The sequence below is a fragment of the Acinonyx jubatus genome, chromosome E4 (genome assembly GCF_027475565.1).
Source record: "Acinonyx jubatus isolate Ajub_Pintada_27869175 chromosome E4, VMU_Ajub_asm_v1.0, whole genome shotgun sequence".
Taxonomy (NCBI): Eukaryota; Metazoa; Chordata; class Mammalia; order Carnivora; family Felidae; genus Acinonyx; species Acinonyx jubatus.
In genome coordinates, this window is record NC_069395.1 from 60,890,389 (window position 1) to 60,915,991 (window position 25,603).

Below are 25,603 nucleotides of genomic sequence, written 5' to 3' on the forward strand. Positions count from 1 at the left end.
ATGTTGAATAGGAGTGGTAAGAATGGGAACCCTTGTCTTGTCTCTGATCTTAAAGGAAAACTTTTCATCATTGAGTATGATGTTAGCTGTAGGTGTCATAGACCTGTTTCTACTTCTAATACTTATTTGTGAACTCAGACATGTGCATGGCTACCTCAGTTTATAAAAACCAGTAAAATGGAAATAAAAATTTCTATTTTATCAATATTACCAGAATGTTAGGAAGATTAAAACGAAATATATGTGGGAAGCATGCTTTTTTTTTGAAATTTATAGTAAATTCTAGAATTTTATGTCTTTAAGTTGTTGATAATTTCAACTTTTAAAAAATATTTAATGGCATGATTGAGTTAAAAAACATCTTATCTGATATTTTTGTTGATCCTCAGAGATACATCGGTCAGATGAGTAGCCTCTCCGGTCTTCGAGCAGATATAGATATGATGTTTTTAACATAGGTAGGAAAGACAAAAAAATCTTTATAACTTCAATTATTTGTTCTACTTGCTGACCATACAGTATGAGGTTTAAGAGCTCAGTCTCTGGAGTTAGACTTGTATTTGAATCTCTCTCCACTATCAACTAGTGCCCTGGAGGGAAATTATTTAATTTCTTCAGGCTTCACTCTCAATGTATGTACAATGGGAAAATTTCCCACTTCATAGTGTGGTTATGAAGATTAAATAGTACATACAAAGTATTTAATGCAGCGCCTGTCTAAATGTCTATACTCATGAATATAACCAATTCCTTCATTTGTTTAAAAAATATTAAGCACTCACTACATCCAGGCAACGTGACGTGAGATGCTGCCATAACGGCACCAGTAAAAACTTAATAAAAGATGGGGCAATGGTTTATCCCATGGGCAGCAGGCAGCAAGGAAATTGGTATTGCAGGATGGAAAGAATGGAGACCCATGTTAATGCAGTGGAAAAATACTTGGTAAGACCGTAACCTGCACTGATTTGGAAGGAAGACTAAGCACCCCCAAACCTTTGGCTACAGGGCAACGGATGGGAAAACAAATTGTTAACAGTGTATATGGGTCATTACTAGTGCTTTTAGGAAGTTAGTGGAGGAGATAAATGAGCTCAGAGATGGATTTGCTGGCTCGCAAGCACATATGGAAGGGAACAGCTACGCTAGAAATATGGTATTTCAAAGGGCTGTAAAAACTGTGCTGGGAGCCCAATAGTAGAAAAGAAATTTGAAGAATGCTTTCAGTGGCTGAGTTAAGACTCATTTACGGGGACACACAGGTAGCTCAGTCGGTTAAACCTCTGACTTCAGCTTAGGTCATGATCTCACGGCCTGTGAGTTCAAGCCCTGCATCAGGCTCTGTGCTGACAGCTCAGAGCCTGGAGCCTGCTTCAATTCTGTCTCCCTCTCTCTGTGCTCCAACCCCCCATCATGCTCACTCTCTCTCTCTCTCTCTCTCTCTCTCTAAAAAAAAAAAAAAAGACTCATTTCTGCAGCAAAGATCAGATAACTGAAGTAATCATAATTGGTATAATCTTCCCACCCAAGTCTGATGACCTGAATGAAGCCACCGTTAATAAGAAGAGACAGAAGGGGGGAGGGGGGAGGAAGAGGAAGGCTGAGGCAGAGGTATATGGGAAAGGAAGCATGATTAGTGAAGTTTGGGAATTATGTACAACAAAATCTTTGGTTGTGGCTACTGGTACTTGGAAATGACTGGAAGCAAACAAATCAGAAGCCTATTATGTTTCTGAGAAAATTGCATTGCCAGAGAAACCATGAGCTAGAACCAAAACCTCCTTTAACTGTTCACGCTGAAAACAACCTTGGGAGCTGGCACAGGAGGACTTCACTGTACCTGCCCAGAAGGATTTTACGATCACTTGGACCAGTGACTGCTGAGTGTCCTCTCCTGAATGGGAGTTTTTACTGTCCTTCTCCTGTTCCTGTTATGTGGGGAGGAGGCAACTTCAACCTGGGTCTTGGGTCTCGTAGGAGATTGTTGTTTTGTTTTTAGTTTCTGTTTATCGAACTATGAAATGCCATATCCAGATTTGCTGTCCAGTCCTGCACATCACTAGGAGGTCCTGAACTTTGAGCTGTGCAAAGCCACACTCATAAGCTGTCTCTGCCACTGAATGTGGACAGGTGAGTGACTTCTGAGCATCAGAATGAAGGCTAAAGGGATGTTCACCACCTCCAGGTCTAACCCATAAATGTCTCCTGGGAAGCCCTCCAGTCTCTCTCTCCTTCTGATCGACCTTGGTATGTTGAGGCTCAGGACTATCTTGGAAGGTATGTGTCAGAGTGGATGGTGGTGCCCCTGTCATCTTGGGTCCTTAAATGCTGCATGGAGCACAGACCCATCACCTAGAAGGGTGCCTGGCAGAAAGTAGGATCTTGGGGTATATATTTTTAATGTTTATTTATTTATTTTGAAAGAAAGAGAGAGAGTAAGCAGGGGAGGGGCAGAGAGAGAGGGATAGAGAATCCCAAGGGAACTCCTCACCATCAGCACAGAGCCTGATGCAGGACTTGAACCCGCAAACTGTGAGATCATGCCCTGGGCCAAAATCATTAATAAGATGTTTAACTGAGTGAGCCACCCAGGCACCCCTCTCAGGGTACTTTTGCTGAATGACTGCAGTGGAAGCTGGAAGATGTAAGCCCTAAAGGACTAGAGGGCATTAGTCAGATAAAGCATGGAGGAGAAGAGTGTTATGGGCAGAGGGAACAGCATGTACAAAGGCCCTGAGGTGAGGAAGAGGAAGTCACAGGTAAGGACCCAAGGAAAGTCAAACATGAGCTAGGGAGTTACCACACTGAAAGTAATACCAATTCCCAATCTTGCCCCGCTCAGAGTAGGCGGATATGGATTGGCATGTGGCCCTGGGGGCTGGAACAAGGGCAGGAGCTAAGCCAGGGGCACGTTGGGGCTGGGGGAGGCTGTGCAGGTGCATGTGACCTCACTGAGGTCATGGCCTTAGGAACTGGAATGGCAGGCAGGAGAACAAGGCAGACCCAACAAAGTGGAGAGGACACCACGGGCAGTGTATAAAAACCGGGCAGGGCCAGGTGGCACCAGGAAATGTGGGATCCAGGCTCCTTTTCTCAAGAGTGTTTGTCTTGAAACATTACTTATCCTACTTTTGAAGTGCTTTTTCACTATCAGAGACTGTTATCCTGGTTCTTACTTGGCAGTTTACATGAGTGCAAATGCTCATAGCTTTCACAGATGTGCAGAGGGAATGAGCCCTTTTTATTTAATAATACGTAAGCCAATGTCATACTTACAACTTTCAAACTGCAGTTGGCTATTTCAGTGCAAATAGCCTTAAGAGATGAAATAAAGTTAAACGTAAGGGGGTCTGTTTCCTTCCAGAAGCTTATCAGGAGTCGAACTTTAACGCTTCGCAAAACTAAGGCTTCTCTGATTTTCCCATCCAAGTCTGGCCAGTAAGTCCTGCAGAAATAATACCCATGTGGATAAAAACAAAGAAAATAAGTTAGCTGGGGGAAAGTAATTTACTAGACTACAAAGAACATTTATATATTAACCCAATCGTTAACTGCTTTCTGTAAATAACTTGATTGGATATTTGGAAAGAGGCTTTACTGGGTCCTGCCCCTGCCTAAAATGTGTTCTCCCACCAGCAGGGCCTCAGGGTGTGTGGGGGGAGTATGCGGACAGGTTGGCCTCGACCGTGTGCTACCCTCGCCACACTTGCACCCACCTCCAGCTGGACCTTAGCTCATACGTGTGCAAAGAATCAACTTTCCAACAGAGTGCCTCGAGCACCTCTTTGGTCCCCAAATGCTGCCTGAACGCCTCTTCTTTGGAAACTGCCCCCCAAATGAGCTTCTGCTCTGGTCATCCCCTTACTCTTACTTCCAGTTGCCTTCCTCTCTCCTGACCAAGCCCCCAGCTACTCTGGCCCTTGGACTCCTCCATCAGGCAAACAGTTTCTCCTGGAGGCTCAGCCTCTTCCCTCAATCCTTAATCTTCTGCCTTAATTAAATCCTGACCAGAGACTCTCCAGAAGTCTGGCCATGTATTTTTCTACGAGAGTTTGCCCACTTAGTGTAAGAAGTGGGGTCAGCCCCCCACCAACACACACAATGTCACTTCCAGAACTGTCATTCAATTCTCATTTAAGAAGAAAAAACAACAAATGTTTCCTTCGCAAGGATAAGCCCCGAGTCTCTGTCTCCCCTCAGCCCTGACAAACCTTGTTTGTTCACTTGTTCAAATCTTCCCCTAGATCCAGGCCAACTCAGTTTGGACTAATAAAGTATTATTCAAAACATTAGCCTGTTGGCCTCATGATCACTGCACCTCCAAAGTTCTCCTCTTTATATTGGACTGGCTACACTTCTCCAGCATCCCATACTCTGGGAAATCCTCACTGACCATGTTCTTGCCCTGCGTGGGCCCAGCCCGGTGACCCTCTCACTCTCCTGCTCTATCAGCTTTGGGTCCCCTCTCTGGCCCAGCCTCACCTCAGTGCCGATTGCCTGAACGACACCTGCCCTGATCCTTCCTCTTAGCTCTTGGTAGCATCTAAATCCTGGCTCAGAGCCTCACCTAGCCACACACATTGGTCTATTTCAATGGTCACAAAGCCGAGGATTACTGAACAAAGTCAGTTCAGCCTGTGAAGCCGAAGCCAGCAGAAGCCCATCAGGGCCTTCACCACCATCCAGCACCCCTGTCCTTGTCTTGGGCGGTTCTGCCTCCCAGACCTTTCCGTCATTACTCTAAGCTGTACCCCACTCGAGCTAAACTTGTTGCTTCCTCTGTCCACAAAAACGGAGCTTCTCAGTCATGGTGTCCCTCAGATTTCTACCCTTGAGAGCCTCATACATCCTTCTCCCCTTCCTTCTGGCTTAGAGGATAAGGCAACCTTGTTCAGGGTCAGACCTGTACCACTCTGCCTCTTGGGCTGGTCCCCTGACCCTCTGCAGCTGTGTGTCACCGGTCATTCCTTCCTGAGGACAGTCTCAACTCCCCCACCTCCCCACCTTTCTTGTAGTTTGAGAACAAAATGTAAATCTCATCCATTCAGAGAAAATTTCCCTGACTCTGTATCACTCTGTGGCTGGTGCACAATCTCTTCTTTTTTGAACAAATCTATCTATCTATCTATCTATCTATCTATCTATCTATCATCTATCTATATTTGAGTATAGTTGACACACAATGTTACATTAGTTTCAGGCGTACAATGTAGTGATTCAACATCTGTATATGATGCTGTGCTCACCACAGTGACCTGCCATCTGTCCCCATACAACACTATTACACCATCCCTGAGGACATTCCCTATGCTGTGCCATTCATCCTTGTGACTTACTCATTCCACCACTGGAGGTCTGGATCTTCCTCTCTCCTTCACCCATTTTGTCCCTCCCCTGCCCCTCCCCACTGGCAACCGTCAGTTTTCTCTCTGTATTTCTGGGTCTGTTTCCACTTTTTTTTTTGAACATAACTTCTTGAGAGTGTAATCTAGAACATCCGACTTGACTTCATCACCCCTGCTCACTTCTCAGCCTCTTGCGCCCCTGGCCTCCAGCTTGCCATTCTGCAAATCTCCAAGTCAGCAGGGATAGCCCAACTGCCACATCTAATGGATATCATTCAATTCTTATTTTAGTCAGTCTATGTCACATGCAGCTCTGTTGATGGTTTCTTTCTTCTTGATGACTAATTCCATTGGCTTCCATGACCCTGTGGTTTGATGGTCCGTCCCTTATCTCTCAGAATGCCTCTTTGTCTCTTCTATGGTCAATGTTCCCATACTATTCCATCACCACCCTCTGTTCTCCTCACTGTATATGCCAACCCCTTGGTGGCTTCATTTATGTACCTGATTTCAACTGTCCTCTATAATCTGAAAAGCTCCAAATCCATATCACCAGGCTAACCCTCTTCAGACTTCGTTGTGAATATCTTCGTAAGATCTTTACCGATCTGGACCTTTACAAGAACCTCAAATTCACAAGTCTGCTTACTTCCTTATATTTTTTGTAGCCTCCACTTTGCACAATGTTCATCCTCTAATCACCCAGGGTAAAAACTCGGCAATAATTCTTACATCTGCTCTCCTTTTTACCATTCACCATGTATTTCAAAAATATTCTTGGCAAGTACGTCCTTTATTCTGTCCTTCCTATCCCTCATTAACCCTGACCTGGGCCACTATAACAGCTCCAAGGTGGTTTCTCTGCCTCCAGTCTTGTCCCTGTCAAGTACATCTTCCATGACCACCAAAGGGATCTGTCTGAAAGCATATCTCCCTTGATTAAAACATAACGGACGCTCTCCAAAGTGACAAGATCCTCTCACAGGCCTTCCCGTTCCTGGTCCCTGCCTTTCCTCCAAGTGGATCTCACATGACCTTACCTCGGGTTCTGTGTTCCAGCACTGAACTTGACTGAACTTGTGACAGACCCTGCCATGTGCTAGGCTATTTGTCTCCACCTGAAACTTGGCTCATGCTATCCCTTCTACCTGGAAAACTCCCTTTTTGTCCTTTTTTTCTAAGTCCTGCCTATTTTAATTTTTTTTAATGTTTATTTATTTTTGAGACAGAGAGAGACAGAGTGCCAGTGGGAGAGGGGCAGAGAGAGAGGGAGACACAGAATCTGAAACAGGCTCCAGGCTCTGAGCTGTCAGCACAGAGCCCGATGCGGGGCTCGAACCCACGAACCGCGAGACCATGACCTGAGCCGAAGTCAGACACCCAACTGACTGAGCCACCCAGGCACCCCACTCCTGCCTATTTTAAAATGTAATTAAGGTAGCATTTCCTCCAATAAGCCTCTTCTAACTTTGAAACTGCCACAAATGCTCTTTCATTGAGGACCTATACTATTTTGTACATATATTTATTATTCCGTTCACCACATTGTCATGATAATCTAGTCTGTGTCCGTTTGCCGTATTGGATGGAGTTCCTGAGACCATACACTGCTCATACTTGAATCACTCCTGCACAGTGCCCAATAAATATTAGTTGAATGAAAACATAAATGAAAAATGTTAATAGCTCACAGACTAATCAGCCTACTTTTTTTTTTAATGTTTATTGATTTTTTGAGAGAGAGAGAGAGAGCATGAGTGTGCAAGCTGGGGAGGGGCAGAGAGAGAGACAGAGAGACAAGATCTGCAGTGGGCTCTGTGCTGAGAGCAGAGGGGCCCAAACTCACCACCTGCGAGATCATGACCTGAGCCAAAGTTGGACATTACCCGACTGAGCCACCCAGGTGCCCCAGCCTACTTTTTTTTTCTTATTGAATAAATTTGATGTGCAACATTTTGTAAATTTAATAAGATGTATAGCATCTTACTTTGATACATTTTTACATTGTAACATGATTGCCAGTGCACTGATATTTACCATATTTACACAATTGCAGTGTAATATTGTTGCCTGTATTCATTATACAGTGCATTAAATCTCCATGGCCTATTTACTATTCATTACAAGTTTGCAGCCTTAAACACCATCACTCCTATTGCTCACCCCCATCTCCTGGTAACCAACACTGTACTGTCTGTTTTCTACACTTTTCTAGATTTCATGTATAAGTGGGATCATACAGTACTTGTGTTTCTCTGTCTGACTTTTCTCACTTAGCATAATGTGCTCAAGGTCCATCCACATTGGTGCAAAAGGAAGGATATTCTCCTTTCTCATGGCTGAGTAATATTCCGTTGTGTATATGCACCACGTCTTTTCATCCATTCATCTGTTGATAGGCATTTGTGTTGTTTCCATTATGAATTCTGTTTTCATTTCCTTTGCTTAAACACCCAGAAGTTGGAATTGCTGGATCGTATGGTAGATTTATTTTAATTTTGGGGGGAACCTCCCTATTGTTTTCCACAGTGATTGGATCAACTTCTCTTTCTTTCAACTGTGTATAAGGGTTCCCTTTTCACTATATCCTCATCAGCACCTACTGTCTCTTGTCTTCCTGAGGAGCCATTGTAACAGGTGTGAGGTGGTATCTCATCATTGTTATTTTTTTATTTTTTTTAACGTTTTATTTTATTTTTGAGACAGGGAGAGACAGAGCATGAACAGGGGAGGGTCAGAGAGAGGGAGACACAGAATCTGAAACAGGCTCCAGGCTCTGAGCTGTCAGGACAGAGCCTGACGTGGGGCTCGAACTCATGGACCGCGAGATCATGACCTGAGCCGAAGTTGGCCGCCCAACCAACTGAGCCACCCAGGTGCCCCTCTCATCATTGTTTTGATTTGCCTTTACCTCATGATGAGTGATATTGAACATCTTTTCATGTGTCTGTTGGCCATTTTGATGTCCTCTTTGGAGAATGTTATTAGTTCTTTTGCCCATTTGTAATCAGACTATTTGCTTTTTTTAAAAAATTGAGTTGAATGAGTTCTTTACATACTTGGATATTAACCCTTTAGCTGATATATGGTTTGCAAAACTTTTTCCCTATTCTGTAGGCTGTCTTTTCATTTTGTTAATTGTTTTTTTTTTCTATGTGAAAGCTTTTGAGTTTGATGTAGCCTCATATGTTAATTTTTTGTTCTTGTTTGTGCTTTTGGTATCGTGGAAAAAAATTATTACCAAGACCATTATTGATAAGCTCCTTCTCTACATTTTCTTCTAGGAGTTTTATGATATCAGGTCTTGCCTTGAAGTCTTTGACCCATCTGAGTTCATTTTTGTGAGTGGTATGAGGTGGGGGCCCAATGTAATTGTTTGACATGTTTTCTCCAGTTTCCCCAGCACCATTTGTTGAAGAGACTATGCTTTCCCCATTGAGTGTTCCTGGTGCCCGTGTTCAATAGTAGTTGACTGTATAGGCCAGAGTTTAGTTCTGGGCTCTCTATTTTGTTCTATTTGTTGATGTTTGCCCATTTTTGTACTGTGTTTTTTTTTGTTTTGTTTTGTTTTTTATTAATATGGCTTTGTTGTATAGTTTCAAATCAGGATGTGTGATGTCTCGAACTTTGTTCTTTTTCTCAGGATTGCTTTGGCTGTTTGGGGTCTTTTGTGGTTCCACACAAATTTTAGGATTGTTTCTTTTATTTCTGTGAAGAATGTTTTCGGTATTTTGATGGGGATTGCATTGAATCTGTAGATCACGTTGGGTAGTATAGCCATTTTAACAATATTAATTCTGATCCAGGAACACAGTATGCCTTTCCATTTGTTTGTGTCTTCTTCAATTTTTTTCAGCAAAGCTTTGTACTTTTCATTGTGCAGATCTTTCACTTCCTTGGTTAAATTTATTCCTATTTTGTTTTTGATGCTATTGAGAATGAGATGGCTTCTTTTTGTTTTCAGAGGCTTCATCATCAGTGAAGGAATGCAATTGATTTTGTATCTTGATGCTTTACTGAAATTGTTGATTAATTCCAACAGTTTTTTGACTGATTCTTTAGGACTTTGTATATAGATCACATCATCATATCATCAGCAAATCATGTCAGTTTTACTACTCCCTTCCTGATGTGTATGCCTTTTATTTCTTTGTCTTGCCTGATTGCTCTGGCTAGAGTTTCCAGAACTATACTGAATAAGAGTGGGAGAGTAGGCATCCTCGCTTTTTTCCCCACCTTGGGGAAAATGCTTTCAATTTCTCTTCAGTGAGTGTAATGTTAGCTGTTGGTTTGTCCTATACAGACTTTGTTATGGTGAGGTACGTTCCTTCTGTACCAAATTTGTTAAACATTTTTTTTTTATCATGAAAGGGTGTTTTATTTTGTCAAATGATTTTTCTGTATCGATTGAGATAATCGTGTGATTTTTTATGTATTATTTTATTGATGTGATGCATTTGCATTTGTTGATTTGCATATTATTGAAATATCCTTGTATCCCAGTGATAAATCCCACTTGGTCATTGTGTATAATTCTTTTAGTGTGTTCCTGAATTCGGTTGGCTACTGTTTTGTTGAGAATTTTTGCATCTATATTCATCAGGGATATTGGCCTGTTGTTGTCTTTCTTGTGGTCTCCTTATCAGATTTTGACATCAAAGTAATGCTGGTCTCATAGAATGAGTTTGGAAGTGTTCCTCGTCCTTGATATTTTGAAAGAGTTTGGGGGAGGATTGGTGTTAATTCTACTTTAAACCTTTGGTAGAATTCTCCAGTGAAGCCATCTGGTCCTGAGGTTTTCTGTTTTGGGAGTTTCTTGATTACTGATTCAGTCTCTTTACTCATAATTGGTCTGTTCAGACTTTGTATTTCATCATGATTCAGACTGGATAGGTTGTGTGTTTCTAGCAATGTATCCATTTCTTCTAGTTTATGTAATTTCTTGGCATAAACTCGTTCATAGGCGTCTCATAATTCTAGGTATTTCTGTAGTATCAGTTGTAATGTCTCCTCTTTCATTTCTAACTTATTTCTTTGAGTCTTTTCTCTTTTTCCCTTAGTCTGGCCAACGGTGTCAATTTTGTTTATCTTTGCAAAGAACCAGTTCTTAGCTTTGCTGATCCTTTCTATTGGCTTTTGGTCTCTGTTTCATTTATTTCTGCTCTGATCCTTAATATTTCCCCCCTCCTGCTAATTTTGGGCTTACTTTGTTTTTTTGTTTGTTTTTTCCCTAGTTCCTTGTGGTATAAAGTTAGGTTATTTGAGATCTTTCTAATTTCTTAGTATCTGTGTTTATAGTTATAAACTTTCCTCTTGAAACTGCTTTTGCTGTGTCCCACAATATTTGATACATTGTGTTTTCAATGTAATTTTTTATTTGCCTTTTGGTTTCTTCTTTGACTCAATGGTTGTTTAGAAGTGTGGTTAGTGTCCATCTATTTGTAGATCTTCTTACTTTGCTCCTGTTGATTTCTAGTTTCATACCACTGTGGTCAGAGAAGACAATTGGTATGATTTCAACCTTCTTAAATTTGCTAAGATTTATTTTGTGGCCTAACATGTGATTTATCGTGGACAATGTTCCATGTGCACTTGAGAAGAATGTGTATTCTGCTGCTGTTGGGTGGAATATTCTATATATGTCTGAGCAGTCCATTTGTTCTAAATTTGTTCCAGATTCAACTGCAACATTTTCTTGTTGATTTTCTGTCTGGGTGATTTATCCATTGTTGATGGTGGGGTATTAGAGTATCCTACAGTTATTGTATTATTGTCTATTTCTCCCTTAAGATCTCTCATTAATCGTTTAATATATTTTGATGTTCCAGTGTTGGGAGCATGTATATTTATGATTACTATATCTTCTTGACATGCTGGCCCCTTTGTCATTATATAACGACCTTCTTTACTTCTTGTGACCCCTTTTGGCTTGAAGTCTATTTTGTCTATTATAGGTACGGCTACGCTTGCCTTCTTTTCATATGTTTGCTTGGAATATCATCTTCCATCGTTCACTTTGAGTCTGTATTTGTCTCTAGAGCTGGAGTGAGTCTTCCGTAGGCAGCATATTGTTTTTTTATCCATCCAGCCACTCTGTGCCTTTTGATGGGTGAGTTCAATCCATTTTCACTGAGGGTGATACTAATATGTAATCATATATACTATATACTGCTGCCATTTTATTTTTTGCCTTCTGGTTATTTTGTCTCTATTGTTTCTTTTTTCTCTTTTTCTTTTTTCCCATTCTTTCTTTTTTTTCCCATTTCTGTCTACTTTTGCCAGTTGGTGGTTTTCCATGATGATTTGTTCATTCTCCCCCTCTTTATATTTCATGACTGTTCTAAGTTTTTGTTTGCCATGTGGTTACCATGGGGTTTACCCAAAACAACTCATAGAAAAAACAGTCCTTTTTTCTGCTGATAGCAGCTTACTTTTCTTGACCTATCATCCTTTTAATCCTCTCCTTTTATATTTTTGATGCCACAAATTACCTCTTTTTATGTTATGATTTCATTACCAGCTGGCTGCAGCTATCGTTATTTTGGTGCTGTTTTTCTTTAACATTTATGATATAGCTAAGAGTTTCATACACTGTTCCAAAAAAGAGTTCCAGTTTTCTAATTCTGACTGCCTGTTTATCACCTTAATCAGAATTTTGTGTGCTGTCAATTTTTTGTTTCAGCTTGAAGAGCGCCTTTCAACATTTCTTGTAAGACAGGTCTAGTGGTGGTGAACTCCCTCAGCTTTTGTTTGTTTGGGAAAGCATTTATTCCTCCTTCACATCTGAAAGGTAACTTTGCCAGGAGAGAGTATTCTTGGCTGCCGGCCTACATTCTTATTGTTCCTTCACACATTTACTGGTTTTCTTCTGAAAGATGTATTTCATGTGACTGAGGAAATAAATAAAGAACAACCCCAAACCAAGGCCAAAATAAATATGCGAATTGCTAAAAGAAACCGCACTTGATTGCCAAAACAGGAAGAATTGAAATAGGGCTTCTGATGTTTTACTGCGGGATTGATTTAGCCATACATCATTGTTTCCTTCACTTCTTACTTCTTTGAAAGTTAGAAGTCACTTCTAATATTGTTGCTTAATGATGGTGTATATATTTTTCTACCTGTGACCAACCACTTCTACTTTGGGAACCTATGAATTTTTCCTCTTTCATTTGGATGTTTAGCAGTGCGTAGACTAAAAGCCCAGCCTGTGGCACACTGACGCACTGATATTTGACAATGTCCATTTGTTCATTCTAGTTGAATTCTGAAAACTTTCTCCAGGACAATGTAGAGACAAGTAACCATGCTGACTCTTAAGTAATTTTTTTGTAGGATTGAGAAGAATTTAATTATAACGTGGATGTTTGAACTTCTTATGTCTCTGATGACTTTTTAAAAAAAATTTAATGTTTATTTACCTTTGAGAGGGGGAGAGGCGGGCAGAGAGAGAGGGAGACACAGAATCCGAAGCAGGCTCCAGGTTCTGAGTTGTCAGCACGGAGCCCGACGTGGGGCTTGAACTCACGAACTCGTGAGATCATGACCTGAGCCGAAGTTGGATGCTTAACCGACTGAGCCCCCCAGGAGTCCCTCTGATGACTTTTCATTAGAATGCTTGATGGGATTGTGGGTTTGAAATATCCTAAGTATGATAAGAGAACTGCTCTTTGAACAGCCGCTGAAATGGTAGATTAATAACCAAAATGCAAAATTTCAGGTGAGTTTTCAGTTTTTTAACATTCTTTTAGTTTTCTTTAACTTCTACATTTCCAAGATATTTTAGATTCTCTATGCCAACTCCTTCCTCTCCGGCCACAAAGGATATTAATTTTGTTTGTGGGGCTTCATGGAATGAAGGTTTTGTCAATCCTAAGAAATCATCACCCCATTATCCCTTACTCTCATTCTGAATAACAGGAGAAGCAGGCAAAACGTATCTATTACGTTTCAAAGTCTTCTCAAAGTGACGTTGACATCTGAAATGAAATCTCAAACCAATAAATTGGAGAAAAATAAAAAAGGGATAGCAAACATGTAAAAGTATATGGGTAAACACCTACAAATATTCAAGGGATGTGCCGTATTTTAAAGTAAAAATGTTTTAATAGTATATCTTGTAGCTTAAAATGCTTTTTGACTGTCATTATGGGAGATCACTTTGCAGGAGACTCATGCTTTTGCAATCTTACAGGCATCTGCATAAAGAAGCTGCATATTAGGCATGTGTTGGTTGGCAACATGAACAATATTCAAGCAAGAGAGGGCACGCTTCATCATTTACCTCAGTAAAGGGTTATTTTGAAATTGCAATTTCCCAAATTAAAAAGGTCTCCGGCTGTACTCTCAGAAATGTGCACTTTGAAAACTTTTCCTGGCTTTAAATGGGTTATTCAAAGCACTTATAAGTAGCCAAATCTGTGCATTCCTGGCAGGAGAGAAAAGTGAGAAATATCTGGGGCACAGCCAGGCATTTATGCACTTAGGGGCATATAGTCCATCCCTAAATTTATTTCAAGTATTTCCCCTCTAAACAACGATGAATTGCTGTAAAAATCCCTTCATTTTTAAATTTAATTTTTTAAAACGTTTATTTATTTTTTGAGAGACAGCGACAGAGCGTGAGCAGGGGAGGGGCAGAGGGAGGGGGAGACACAGAATCCCAAGCAGGATCCAGGCTGCGAGCTGTCAGCACAGAGCCCGACGTGGGGCTCAAACTCATGAACTGAGAGATCATGACCTGAGCCAAAGTCGGATGCTTAACCGACTGAGCCACCCAGGTGCCCCCCAAATCCCTTCATTTTTTAAAATGCTCGCTTCCTCGTACAGAGGAATGGATTGACTGAGAACATATACATACTGAGTTTCTTTCTTCTTTAAGTTGAAAAAATACAAAAAATCAGCGTTTAATGAAGACTGACATGAATACGACCAAAATGATGTCTCCTTGGAGGAAGATCTTGCCAGACCTACTCAGTTTCAGTATATCCTTCAGGGACACCTGCTAGCTAAGAACTTTCAAGAAATATTTTTTGGGGAGCATCTGCCAGGCTCAGTCAGTAGAGCATGTGACTTTTGATCTCAGGGTTGTGAGTTGGAGGCCCACACTGGATGAGGAGATTACTTTTAAAAAGTGTTAAATTTTTTTTTCCAGAAAATTTTTTTTTCCAATTTATTTTATTTTTCAAATAAATTTCAAATTGAAAACAACCCGATCTCCATTCTAAAGTTGCTCTCATGCCTGTAAGGTCAAACACGGTGGTACTTCTGTAGGGTGAGTCCCCGAGTCCTTCAAATGGACTGAGGGAGGAGATGCATCATGGGTAAGTTGCAAATGCACTCGGAGGTCTGAACGGTGTGTGACCTAAAGGGAAACGGAGAGCACCTCAGTGTCCAGCCGGTTTCCTATGGTCCCCGGTTTGCACCTGGCCCTGGAGGCTGGGTTGGAGGACGAGGTTACTCACTCACTGACCTTTTGGTGCTCGTGCTGGAGATTGGCAGGTAGTCCGTGACAGCGATGTATACGTACTGCTTGGCGTCGTCTATCACGCTGTAGATGGCGTCTATGTCAAAGCTTCTGTTTTTAGGGCAGAAGAGTTTGGGAGAATTCTGTGAAGACACAAAAACCAAACTTTCAGAGGATTAATTTTTGTCAGCTGGGGCTTTCTCTTTGTTGTTGTTGTTGTTGATTTGTTTCAGTGGATCTTGGCTTCGAGGTAGATTTTTCAAACCAACTCTCCAGTCCTTTATGAGAATAGACAAATGTATTTTCAATCCCATCATAGTTGAGGCATGTTCAGATCAAGGTGTGGTGGGATGTGTCTCAAGTCTGACCTTTATGTCTGTTTGGGGAGGGAATTCTTGCTTTCAGGATACACACCTCTCATTTTCAGAGTATTCTAACTCACACTTACAGGGCTCTGGTGAACACTCCATCATGAATAACAGTTAATTTTCTCAGGTGTTACCATATAATACATATATGTACACACAGCAATCAATTTACCCGAAAAGTCATTTCATTTGAAAGGTGATGTGGGCATAAAAACATTCTAGACATACAATCTAAAAAATCTTGTGGATTTTTTCCCCTTTCATCATTAAGTCAGGAAGAAGAGTGAAAAGGTCATCAATAATTCTAAAGAAAAACCCAGCAAGTGACTAGGAAGACCAAATTCATCAGGAGGGACAGGGAAGGAGGATATTCTGAAAAACTCAAGCCAACGAACAAAGAGGCAAATTATACTTGAGGCATTTTTCTCCTGTTGCTCAAGGTGGTTTCCATCTGATAAAAATAAGGTGTTTTTGGATGAAATTGCTATAGAAAGATGTAGTTTGGCTTTCTCGTTGTCTTCCCAGCACACAGGACTAAAAATAGCATTACTGGGGTTGCTGTCTTACTCTGAGCAGCAGGAGGCAGTGGTGAGTGGAGGGGGTGCACGTATGGGAGGGCTTCTGGAACTGTCCTGCATCCAACGCTCAGGACAACTCCCATCACTGTGTTGGTGGGAATGCCTATCCCGGCTTAGACAGAGGGAAGATGAAGCCGTTGTCTTGGATGTCCAAGCAAGACAGACGTGGAGCGTGGGGGCAGGAAAGGAGCCTGTTGAAGGTCATATACTCTCTCAATGTCCCTGCTCAGAAAGTCATCTTGGAAGGCGACTATCAGATTGAGTTTTTGATCATTTATTTTTCTTTTGGAACGAAGATGAGTTTCCAAGTCTTTTAAGAAATTAATGCCAGGGGCACCCGGGAGGCTCAGTCGGTCAAGTGTCCGAATGTTGATTTCAGCTCAGGTCATGATCCAGCACCGTGGGATTGAGTCCCATGCTGGGCTCTGCGCTGACAGCACGAAGCCTGTTTGGATCTTCTCTCTGCCCCTCCCCCCGCTTGTGCTCTCTCTCAAAATAAATACGTAAACTTAAAAAACAAACAAACAAACTAATGACAAAAAACCCTCACAAAAAACCGTAAAAATAGAGGTGCCTGGGTGGCTCAGGTCATGATCACAGTTTGTGGGTTCAAGCCCCGCGTTGGGCTCTGTGCTGACAGCTCAGAACCTGGAGCCTGCTTTGGTTTCTGCGCCCCCCTCTCTCTGCCCCTCCCCCACTCACGCTCTGTCTCTCTGTCTCAAAAAATGAACATTAACAAAAAAATTTAAAAAACATGAAAATAAGAAAAGACACAAACATAAACCCCAAACAAAAACAACAAAAGATAAAACCAACCAACCAAACCCAGTGCTGGTCCTACACCTTTTCCCTAGCACACACGCAGTGGATACTCTGCCTGTCCCCAAGACAGGTGCTCCTGCTTCTAGTGGCCACTGGGTCTCCCTCTTACTCCTGACTGCCCCTCCTCCCATTCAGGCTCTAGTGCTCTTTCTTTGCTGGGGCTTTTACACATCGTTTTCTCGTCACCATGATGGACACACACACACACACACACACACACACACACACACACATCACACTCAGCATTTCTGGTGTCTGGGAATCCAGTCTGAACCCACTGAACTATGGCCTCCAAGCCCTGGCCTCCCATTTCTCTGCCTCCCTCCTGTCCCAGCTATCACGCCCTCTGTGCCTGGCTCTCATCTGTCTGCCCCTGCACATTTGCTCCCGCCAGCCCTTCCGGCCCAAGCTTCCTTGTTCTTGCCCATCAGTTTCATGCTTTCTCTAGTTCAACTACAAGCTCCTCCATGAAACTTCTGTATTTCCCCAGCCAGAGGCCCCTTCTCCCTTCTCTGCCCGCCCGTAATATGATTGATTTGCTACATTATTTAGCATATTCAAACTTGTAATTATTTGCACTTGCCTCATTTGCCTGCCTAGACTGTCACTGACCTGATTTTAGGGACTGTACTTTACTCATTTTTCTATCTCCATGAAAACATCCAAAATTGACATTACTTAATTCCCTCAGCCTGTTGGGTCTGCTTTCAACATTCTTCAGGCTAACATGGGGGAGCTGAGGGTCTTTGCTCTAGACAGGAGCTTAAGGAAGCTCCGACATGCGTCCAAGCGCCCACGTTTCTGTTTCAGGAATTTCTTGAACTTCCTTGCATGTTGCAAAAACAAGGTTTTGGTTTCAGGGAGGAAAAAATTGAGGCACAGGAGTCGTTGCTGTCTTCACATTTGCTCTTATATCCTGCAAGTCTGGACTTTGGGTGCCTTTCAGTGATATAGGCTAGGCTCCAGCATTTATAGCCTGCAGCCTGCTGGCTGTGCACCTTACACTTGCTGAGCCTCGCAGCCTAAGGGATTAACAGTAGAACGCACCTCTCACACTGGTTTCCCTTGAGGCTTAAATCGGGTAATGGCCTGTTCCCTGGCTGGGTGAGTGCCTTTCTTGTGTGCTTGCTTTCATTTGTTCAGCAAATAGTACGAAGTGCCCGCCATGCTCCAGCTCTAGGCTAGCCACCTGGTATATACCAGTGATCAAAGTAAGACTCCTGCTTCCTGGAGCTTCATTCTGGAACGTGCTACATTGTATTGCATTCATATGCAACTGCTGGGTTGCTCATCCCCTTTACCTTATGCCATGCTGTGCTTAGCATATGTTTTATATCCATATCTGTGGAATGAATGTGAAAGTGCTTCTTAAATTAATCAGCATTGAAGGTCTGTGTGATCCCCCAACCTCCATTCTTAATGGAGTTACTTCATGCTACGTCTTTCCATCCACGTGTGAACAGTTCTTTATTTGGATTTGCCTGCTGTATTGTTTCCTATGTTCCCATTGTCTAACCCAGTGCCTAAACCATGGCAGGTGCTCCATGTGTTTATTAAGGAAACGCATGACCCTCGGTATCAGTACTCCCCTGGCCCTATAGGGCCATGGTGGTATGTGATGATATGTTCCACAGTCTGCTACCTTTGAAAATAGTGCTGAATATACTACTGGCTAAAAATGTTTGCTTAAGATATAAATGAATAAGGGGTGCCTGAGTGGCTCCAACTCTTGGTTTCAGCTCAGGTCGTGATCTCATGGTTCAGGAGTTCGAGTCCCACATCAGGTTCCCGGCTGACGGTGGGGAGCCTGTTTGGGATTCTCCGTCTCTGTCTCTCTCTCTCTGCCCCTCCTCCACTCATGCACTCATGCTGTCCACCTCCCCCCCCCCCCCCGGCCCTGCAAAATAAATAAATAAACATAAAAAGATGTAAATGAATGAACAACACAAAGAATGATCTACTGATTCAGCAGAGGAAGTTAACTAGTTCCAATAGTTTAATTACAGAGAAGGCTGTTAAGTTTCCCTGTTATTGCTCCTGAATTAATTTTTTTGAGCCTAGCACTGTGTACTCCTTTACTATGAGAAGGAGAAGGAAAACAGATTCTTCCCTGTTTCAGCTCTGTGATGACTTTTACCGCTCAAATGCTCTCATGCACCTTGCTTCTAGGAAATATGTCTCTCTTAGATCAAATAGTGCCTTATACACGCACGTAACTTGTTTTGCATATTCGTTAAATATTTGCCTTAGACTTCTGATTTATTTCACTATAGTTTCCTGGTTTTTAAGAAGTTCATACTCCATCCTCAAAATATATATGTTAAAATATATTAAACACAAAAAGATAGCCCACAGAATGGGAGAAAATATTTGCAAATTGTATATCTGATAAAGGAGCTATATACAGAATGTATAAGAACTCTTACAACTCAGTAATAAAAACCAAATAAAAGCCACCTTGGTGGCTCAGTTGGTTAAAAGTCTGACTCTTGATTTTAGCTCAGGTGATGATCTCAGGGTCATGAGAGGAGTCCTACATCGGGCTCTGCACTGGGTATAGAGCCTGCTTAAGAGTCTCTCTTCCTCTCCCTCAGTCCCTCCCCGACTTGTGCTCTCTCTCTCAACAAACAAACAAAACCCAAGTAAACTAATGGAAAAGTGGGCAAAGGATTGGATAGACATTTCTCAAAAAAGATAAACAAATAGCCAATGAACATATTAAAATATACAAATGAAAACCACAGTGAGATACCATTTCATACCCATTTGGAGGGGTAAAATAAAACAAAATAACAAGCATTGGCAAAGATGTGGAGAAAACAGAGCCCTCATTAACTGCTGGTGGAACTGTAAAATGGGGCAGCCAGTTTGGAAACCAATGTGTCAGTCTCTCAAAATGTTAAGCACAGAGTTGCCACATTCCCCAACACGGCCACTCCTGAGTACACACCCCAAAGCACTGAAAACAGGTGTCCAAATACAAACTTGCACACGTCAGTCCATGACAACACTACTGTCAGGACCCAAAAGATAGAAACACCCAAATGTCCGTCAACCGATGGGGGAATAAACAAACTGTGGCATATCTGTATAATGGAGTATTATTTGGCCACGAAAGGGAACAGAGTGCTGATTCATGCTGTAACATTAATGGACGTTGGAAACATTATAGTAAGTGAAAGATGTCAATTACAAAAGACTACATATTATATATGCTTCATTTATATGAAATACCTAAAGAAAGGAGAATTCTAAGGGACAGAAAGTAGACTAGCAGTTTCCAGGGGCTGAGGAAGGGGAAAATGGAGAGTGGCTCCTAATGGTTTTCTTTGTGGTGATGAAACTGTCCTTTTATTAAAAACTTTTTAATGTTTATTTATTTTTGAAAGACAGAGAGAGACAGAGAATGAACAGGGGAGGGGCAGAGAGAGGGAGACATGGAATCCGAAGCAGGCTCCAGGCTCTGAGCTGGCAGCACAGAGCCCGATGCGGGGCTTGAACTCACAAACTGTGATGTCATGACCTGTGCAGAAGTCGAATGCTTAACTAACTAAGCCACCCAGGTGCCCCCAAAATAACCTAAAATTAGATGGTGGAGATAGCTGCACAAGCCTGTGATTACACAAAAACCCACTGAATCATATACTTTAAAAGAAATGCCACGGAATGTGAAGTATCTCTCAATAAAGCTATTAAAAAGGTAATTAACAATATGTAGTGGAGGTTCTAAAGACTAATATAACATGGCATTTTTCATAGCAGCACTAGGTTCCACTTAATGTCCTGCCCTCACTCACTAAATACATCTCAGTATACATGACTGATGGGTGAATGAACAAAACTATAATGAGAGATCAGATCTGTCTAGCACCCAGATCAGTAACTAGTCTATATATATATTTTTAATGTTCATTTATTTTTTTTTTAAATTAAAAAAAATTATTTATTTTTGAGAGACAGAGAGAGACAGAGAACAAGTGGGGGAGGGGCAGAGAGAGAAGGAGACACAGAATCCAAAGCAGGCTCCAGGCTCTGAGCTGTCAGCACAGAGCCCGACACGGGGCCCGACCCCACGAACTGTGAGATCATGACCTGAGCCGAAGTCGACGCTTAACTGACTGAACCCCCCAGGCGTCCCCAATGTTCATTTATTTTTGAAGAGAGAGAGAGAAAGAGAGAGTGTGTGCGTGAGTGGGGGAGGGGCAGAGAGACAGAAAGGGAGAGAGTGAATCCCAAACAGGCTCCACACTATCAGGACAGAGTCCAATCAGGGCTCAATCCCAGGAACTGTGAGATCATGACCTGAGCCGAAATCAAGGGTTGGATGCTCAACTGACCGAGCCACCCAGGCATAGCACTAGTCTTTATCTTGGAAAGCAAATTTATAATCTCAAGGGCTCTAAAAAGGAACCTGTAAAATAACAAAAACCCAGCCAACTATGGTTCCTGTCTTCTTATTTTAATGGGGAATTAAAATCAGAACTCACTGGCACCAAGTTATTAGAGATCACATAGTTAAATCTCACCAAGGATCTTTAGGGTTCTGTGAGAAAATTAGAAATAATCCATATTTGTATCATAATTTAAAATTTATATTTAACAATGCTAGGTTGTTAATCATCTAAAAATCTAATCTGGGGAATGGTAATTCTTAATAATATGTGTTTTATGTGTCTATGTGTCTTCAATAATGTGTGTGTGTGTGTGTGTGTGTGTGTGTGTGTGTGTGTGTGTGTGAATTTAGTCTTGGGACTGTGGGATTATAAAAATATACTATTTTAAGATGTTTTACACCAAATACTTTCTTTTCAAAAAAAATTTTTTTTTTAACATTTATTTATTTTTGAGACAGGGAGAGACAGAGCATGAGTGGGGGAGGGTCAGAGAGAGAGGGAGACACAGAATCTGAAACAGGCTCCAGGCTCTGAGCTGTCAGCACAGAGCACGACGCGGGGCTCGAACTCACGGACGTGAGATCACGACCTGGGCCGAAGTCGGACGCCCAACCAAATGAGCCACCCAGGCGCCCCACACCAAATACTTTCAATTTAAATATATTTGCTTTGGCATGTTTGGCATACATCACTCAGAAAATTATACACATCCTAGAACTTTATATTAAAATTACTAATAAATCCAATCCAACATTTTTTGGAGCCTTGTGTAAGGTGTTGGGAATACCAATGAGCAAGATGGTCCAGTATATGATCTTCAGAGGCTTTTAAATAGCAGGAGAGATGATCAATAAACAATCAACAAACAGCTATGAAAATATAATAGGTGCCACAACAGGGGTGAAATCAAGGAGGTCTGGGATTCCAGACCAATTCCACTGGTGGTGGGGGGTGTCTGACTTTATTTTATACCTGTAGGATTTTATACCTCTGCAAACGTGGTGTTCAATTAATACCTGTTGAATTGAAATTCAAAGGTAGGCTTGACATTACTAGGAAATAGAAAACAGTAAGTTAAAATAATATAATAAATAAAAATAGAAAATAGAGGCATCATATACTGGAAAAGACTATACCTAAAGGCATGTTTCAAAACTCTACTTATTTTGTGACAAATCATTTGATAAAACGCAATTTGTAAATCTGTCCCACAGTACAACAAAGATCTACATTTTAGTAGATTTTATTAAAGGCCTGGGCCCTCTCTCTGGGGTAGATATGTTAACTGTGGGATCAACAAAGGGGTATTTGCCACCTTTTTAAGAGTCAGAATTTAGGGGCGCCTGGGTAGCTCAGTCGGTTAAGTGTCCGACTTTGGCTCAGGTCATGATCTCATGGTTTTGAATTTGAGCCCCACATCAGGCTCTCTGCTGTCAGCTGGGGGGCTGCTTCAGATCCTTACCACCCCCACCCCCCACCGCCCCTCCCCACTCAGGTGCACATGCATGCACATGTTGTCTCTCTCTCTCTCTCTCTCTCAAAACTAAATAAACATTAAAAAAAAGAAAATTTAAATATATGCAAAACCCACATTCACCAATCTCTAAGATTCAAACCGTAAATTGAAAATCTAGCAATTATCTGAAATTTGCTTACCATTCATTTCTTCCCTGTTGCTTCATCTGTTCTACTGGAGCTGGCTGAGCACCTGTCCTTTGGGGCATCATGTCACCCTGTTACCTTCTCTGCATTAAGGGATCCTTGGCAAATTTCCTATTGTGACTCATCTACAAATTCAGGATACTATCTGGCCTTCTTGTCTTACAGGGTTGTCTTGAGAGAAACTTCAGAAATGAAACTGAATACATGAAGTCATTTTGCTAGTAAAACACCCCATACAATATGCTACTTGCTACTACATTGCTGACCTCCACATATTAAAAAGAAAAGGCTTTTTCACTTTGATGAAAATCTTTCAGTCTATTTTCTGCTATTTGCATTTATGTGAATTTGTTAAGACAAACAACTTCAACATCCTCTTTTGTCTCAATTACTACATGTCTAAATTTTCAGACTGTGCTTTCATTTTAATTGACAAAAAGGTCAGAATTCACTCTTCAGTGACACGTTCTTCAGTGATATAAAAATTGTTGGCATAAAAGCACTCCTGTCAGTGGGGGACCAGCATGTTGAATTGGGAGCATGGTCTTAAGAAATTTATCTAGGTCCCAGGATCAATTCAGAAGGCTGTTTCATTTTTTTTTTTATTTTTTATTTTATTTTATTTTTTAGCGTTTATTTATTTTTGAGACAGAGAGAGACAAAGCATGAATGGGGGAGGGCCAGAGAGAGAGAGACGGAGACACAGAATCCGAAACAGGCTCCAGGCTCTGAGCTGTCAGCACAGAGCCCGACGCGGGGCTCGAACTCACGGACCGCGAGATCATGACCTGGGCTGAAGTTGGCCGCTTAACCGACTGAGCCACCCAGGCGCCCCCAGAAGGCTGTTTCAAATCAAAATTCTAAGGTCTCACCCCAGGTCCAGTGGATCAGATCCTGGCCTGGGCAATGGTGGGAGGCTGCATATCTGCATTTTTTTTATTTTATTTTATTTTATTTTATTTTATTTTATTTTATTTTTTTATTTTATTGTTTATTTATTTTTGAGAGAGATAGAGACAGCGCAAGCAGGGGAGGGGCAAATAGAGAGGGGGAGAGAGAATTCCAAGCACTGTCAGCACAAAGCCTGATGCAGGGCTCAGTCTCAGGAACTGTGAGATCAAGACCTGAGCCCAAACCAAGAGTCGGACACTTAACCAACTGAGCCACCCAGGCACCCCATGTAAATCTGCATCTTCAACAGGATCCCCAGCCAGTTCTTAAGTTTTTAAAGTTTGGTGGACCAGGGCTGCAGGCACGGATATTCACATTGCCCATTCCCAGTGACCCTGTGGGACAGCAGTGGGTCGTAGTTGTGGGAGGTGGGGAGTGGCAGTTTTCAGTGTAGTCAGAGGCCTGAAGCTGTGCTCTGCCCTCTGGGCCTCCTCCCTCAGCCTCGATCAAGTACACTTCTGCTTTTACCTGTTTTACACACCAACATGCCTCAGATTTTTTCATCAAAGGTTTCTATTGCTAAAAACAAGTCTGACAATCACTGAAGTAGGGCATGGAAAATAGGATCTGGTTCAGAGGACTTGGGAGCTGGTGCCTGTCTTGGCTCCTGCCATGAGGGTCTTTGTGCTAGTAGATAAGCCTCATCCCTTTGTCTGTAACAGGGTTACAAAGCTGGGTCTACCTTAACAGATGGCCAGAGGGATCAAATTCGATAACACTAAGCATAAGGAACTAGGGATGAATATTAACATTCATATTGTTATCACTAGGGACAGCATATGATTAGGCGTAAGAGTGGGTGTATCTTGGGGCGCCTGGGTGGCTCAGTCGGTTAAGCTTCCGACTTCCGCTCAAGTCATGATCTCACAGTTCGTGAGTTCGGGCCCCGCGTCGGACTCTGGGCGGACAGCTCAGAGCCTGGAGCCTGCTTTGGATTCTGCGTCTCCTCTCTCTCCACCCCTCCCTTGCTTGCATTTGGCCTCTCTCTCTCTCAAAAGTAAATAAACATTAAAATAATTTCTTTCAGAAAAGAGTGGGTATATCTTACCTCGTCAAGGGGTGGGACAGAACTGATCTTTAGAATTCGGGCTTGCCCAGCACAAGATCACACTCGAACATTCCAACTTCAGAAGAAGGAAGAGGAGGAGCGAGAGGGCAATGACTCACCGACACAAATGCTTGAGATTTGGTGTCGTTCAGCTGAAGCTGCAATTTCTTTTCGTTGTCGTAGACTCCATAGAGCCTCTTGGACCAGGTCTGAGGCACTCTGCTCTTGAATTTTAATGAGCTATACAGAGCGAATATCCTCTGTAAATCCAGGACCAGGCAGCTGCAGTTGTAGAAGATGACACCGAGTTCTTTCATCTGTGAAATTAAAATAGAAAAAGCATCGGTGCCATGTACGATGGGTGGCGCTATTTTCAGAGAACGAATATGTACAAGAATGCAGTTGTAGTGACTCCTTCTCTCACTGCTGTTATACAGAAGTGTGCAGATACAGGCATGTTACGGTGTCTGGAGGGGATATGGTATAAAAATGCTTCAAGATTTCAGGAGAACTTTGGGGTCTTATAGATAAGTTTTCCATATTCACTTCCATTTTTACATCAGCTCTTCAGATTCATTCCCTTAAAACACTTTCTCGTCCGAATCCTTAAATCGTGCGGCGCCACCCAGGTTTTCATGGCAGCATCGTGGAACGGTTGACATCGTGGATTCTGAAGTCAGACTGCCTGGAATTAGGCTCCAGTTCCACAGCTTTCTAGCTGTGTGACTTTGGGCAAGACTCACCATCTCCGGGCCTCAGTTTCCTTCTTCCCTAAAACTGGGTTAATAGTGTTTATTGTACACAGGTGCTGTGATGCTTAAAATGGTCAGTACCATTAAAGGGCTCAGAAGAGTGTCCATGACTTGTAACTCACTAAAAATAGGTTACCAATTGTTAGTTACTCTTACTAACACTGCACAAGCCTCAGGAGGAACACCCCAATACACCCTTGCAACGAAGGGACCAGAG

The 25,603-nt window shown here is 42.0% G+C and overlaps 1 protein-coding gene across 7 annotated transcripts in view; it reads right to left on the reverse strand.

Annotated features, from left to right (window-relative positions):
* The window catches only part of PLD5 (phospholipase D family member 5), a 416,641-nt gene that overhangs the window by 14,615 nt on the left and 376,423 nt on the right, over nt 1-25,603 (reverse strand). For all 7 annotated transcript variants that reach the window (XM_027046397.2, XM_027046399.2, XM_027046400.2 and 4 more), the window contains 3 exons: nt 24,754-24,951; nt 14,818-14,954; nt 3,277-3,445 (listed from right to left, as the gene is read on the reverse strand). In XM_027046397.2, coding sequence (XP_026902198.1) covers nt 3,277-3,445; nt 14,818-14,954; nt 24,754-24,951 — 504 coding nt within the window. The remainder of the gene's footprint in view (nt 1-3,276; nt 3,446-14,817; nt 14,955-24,753; nt 24,952-25,603) is intronic.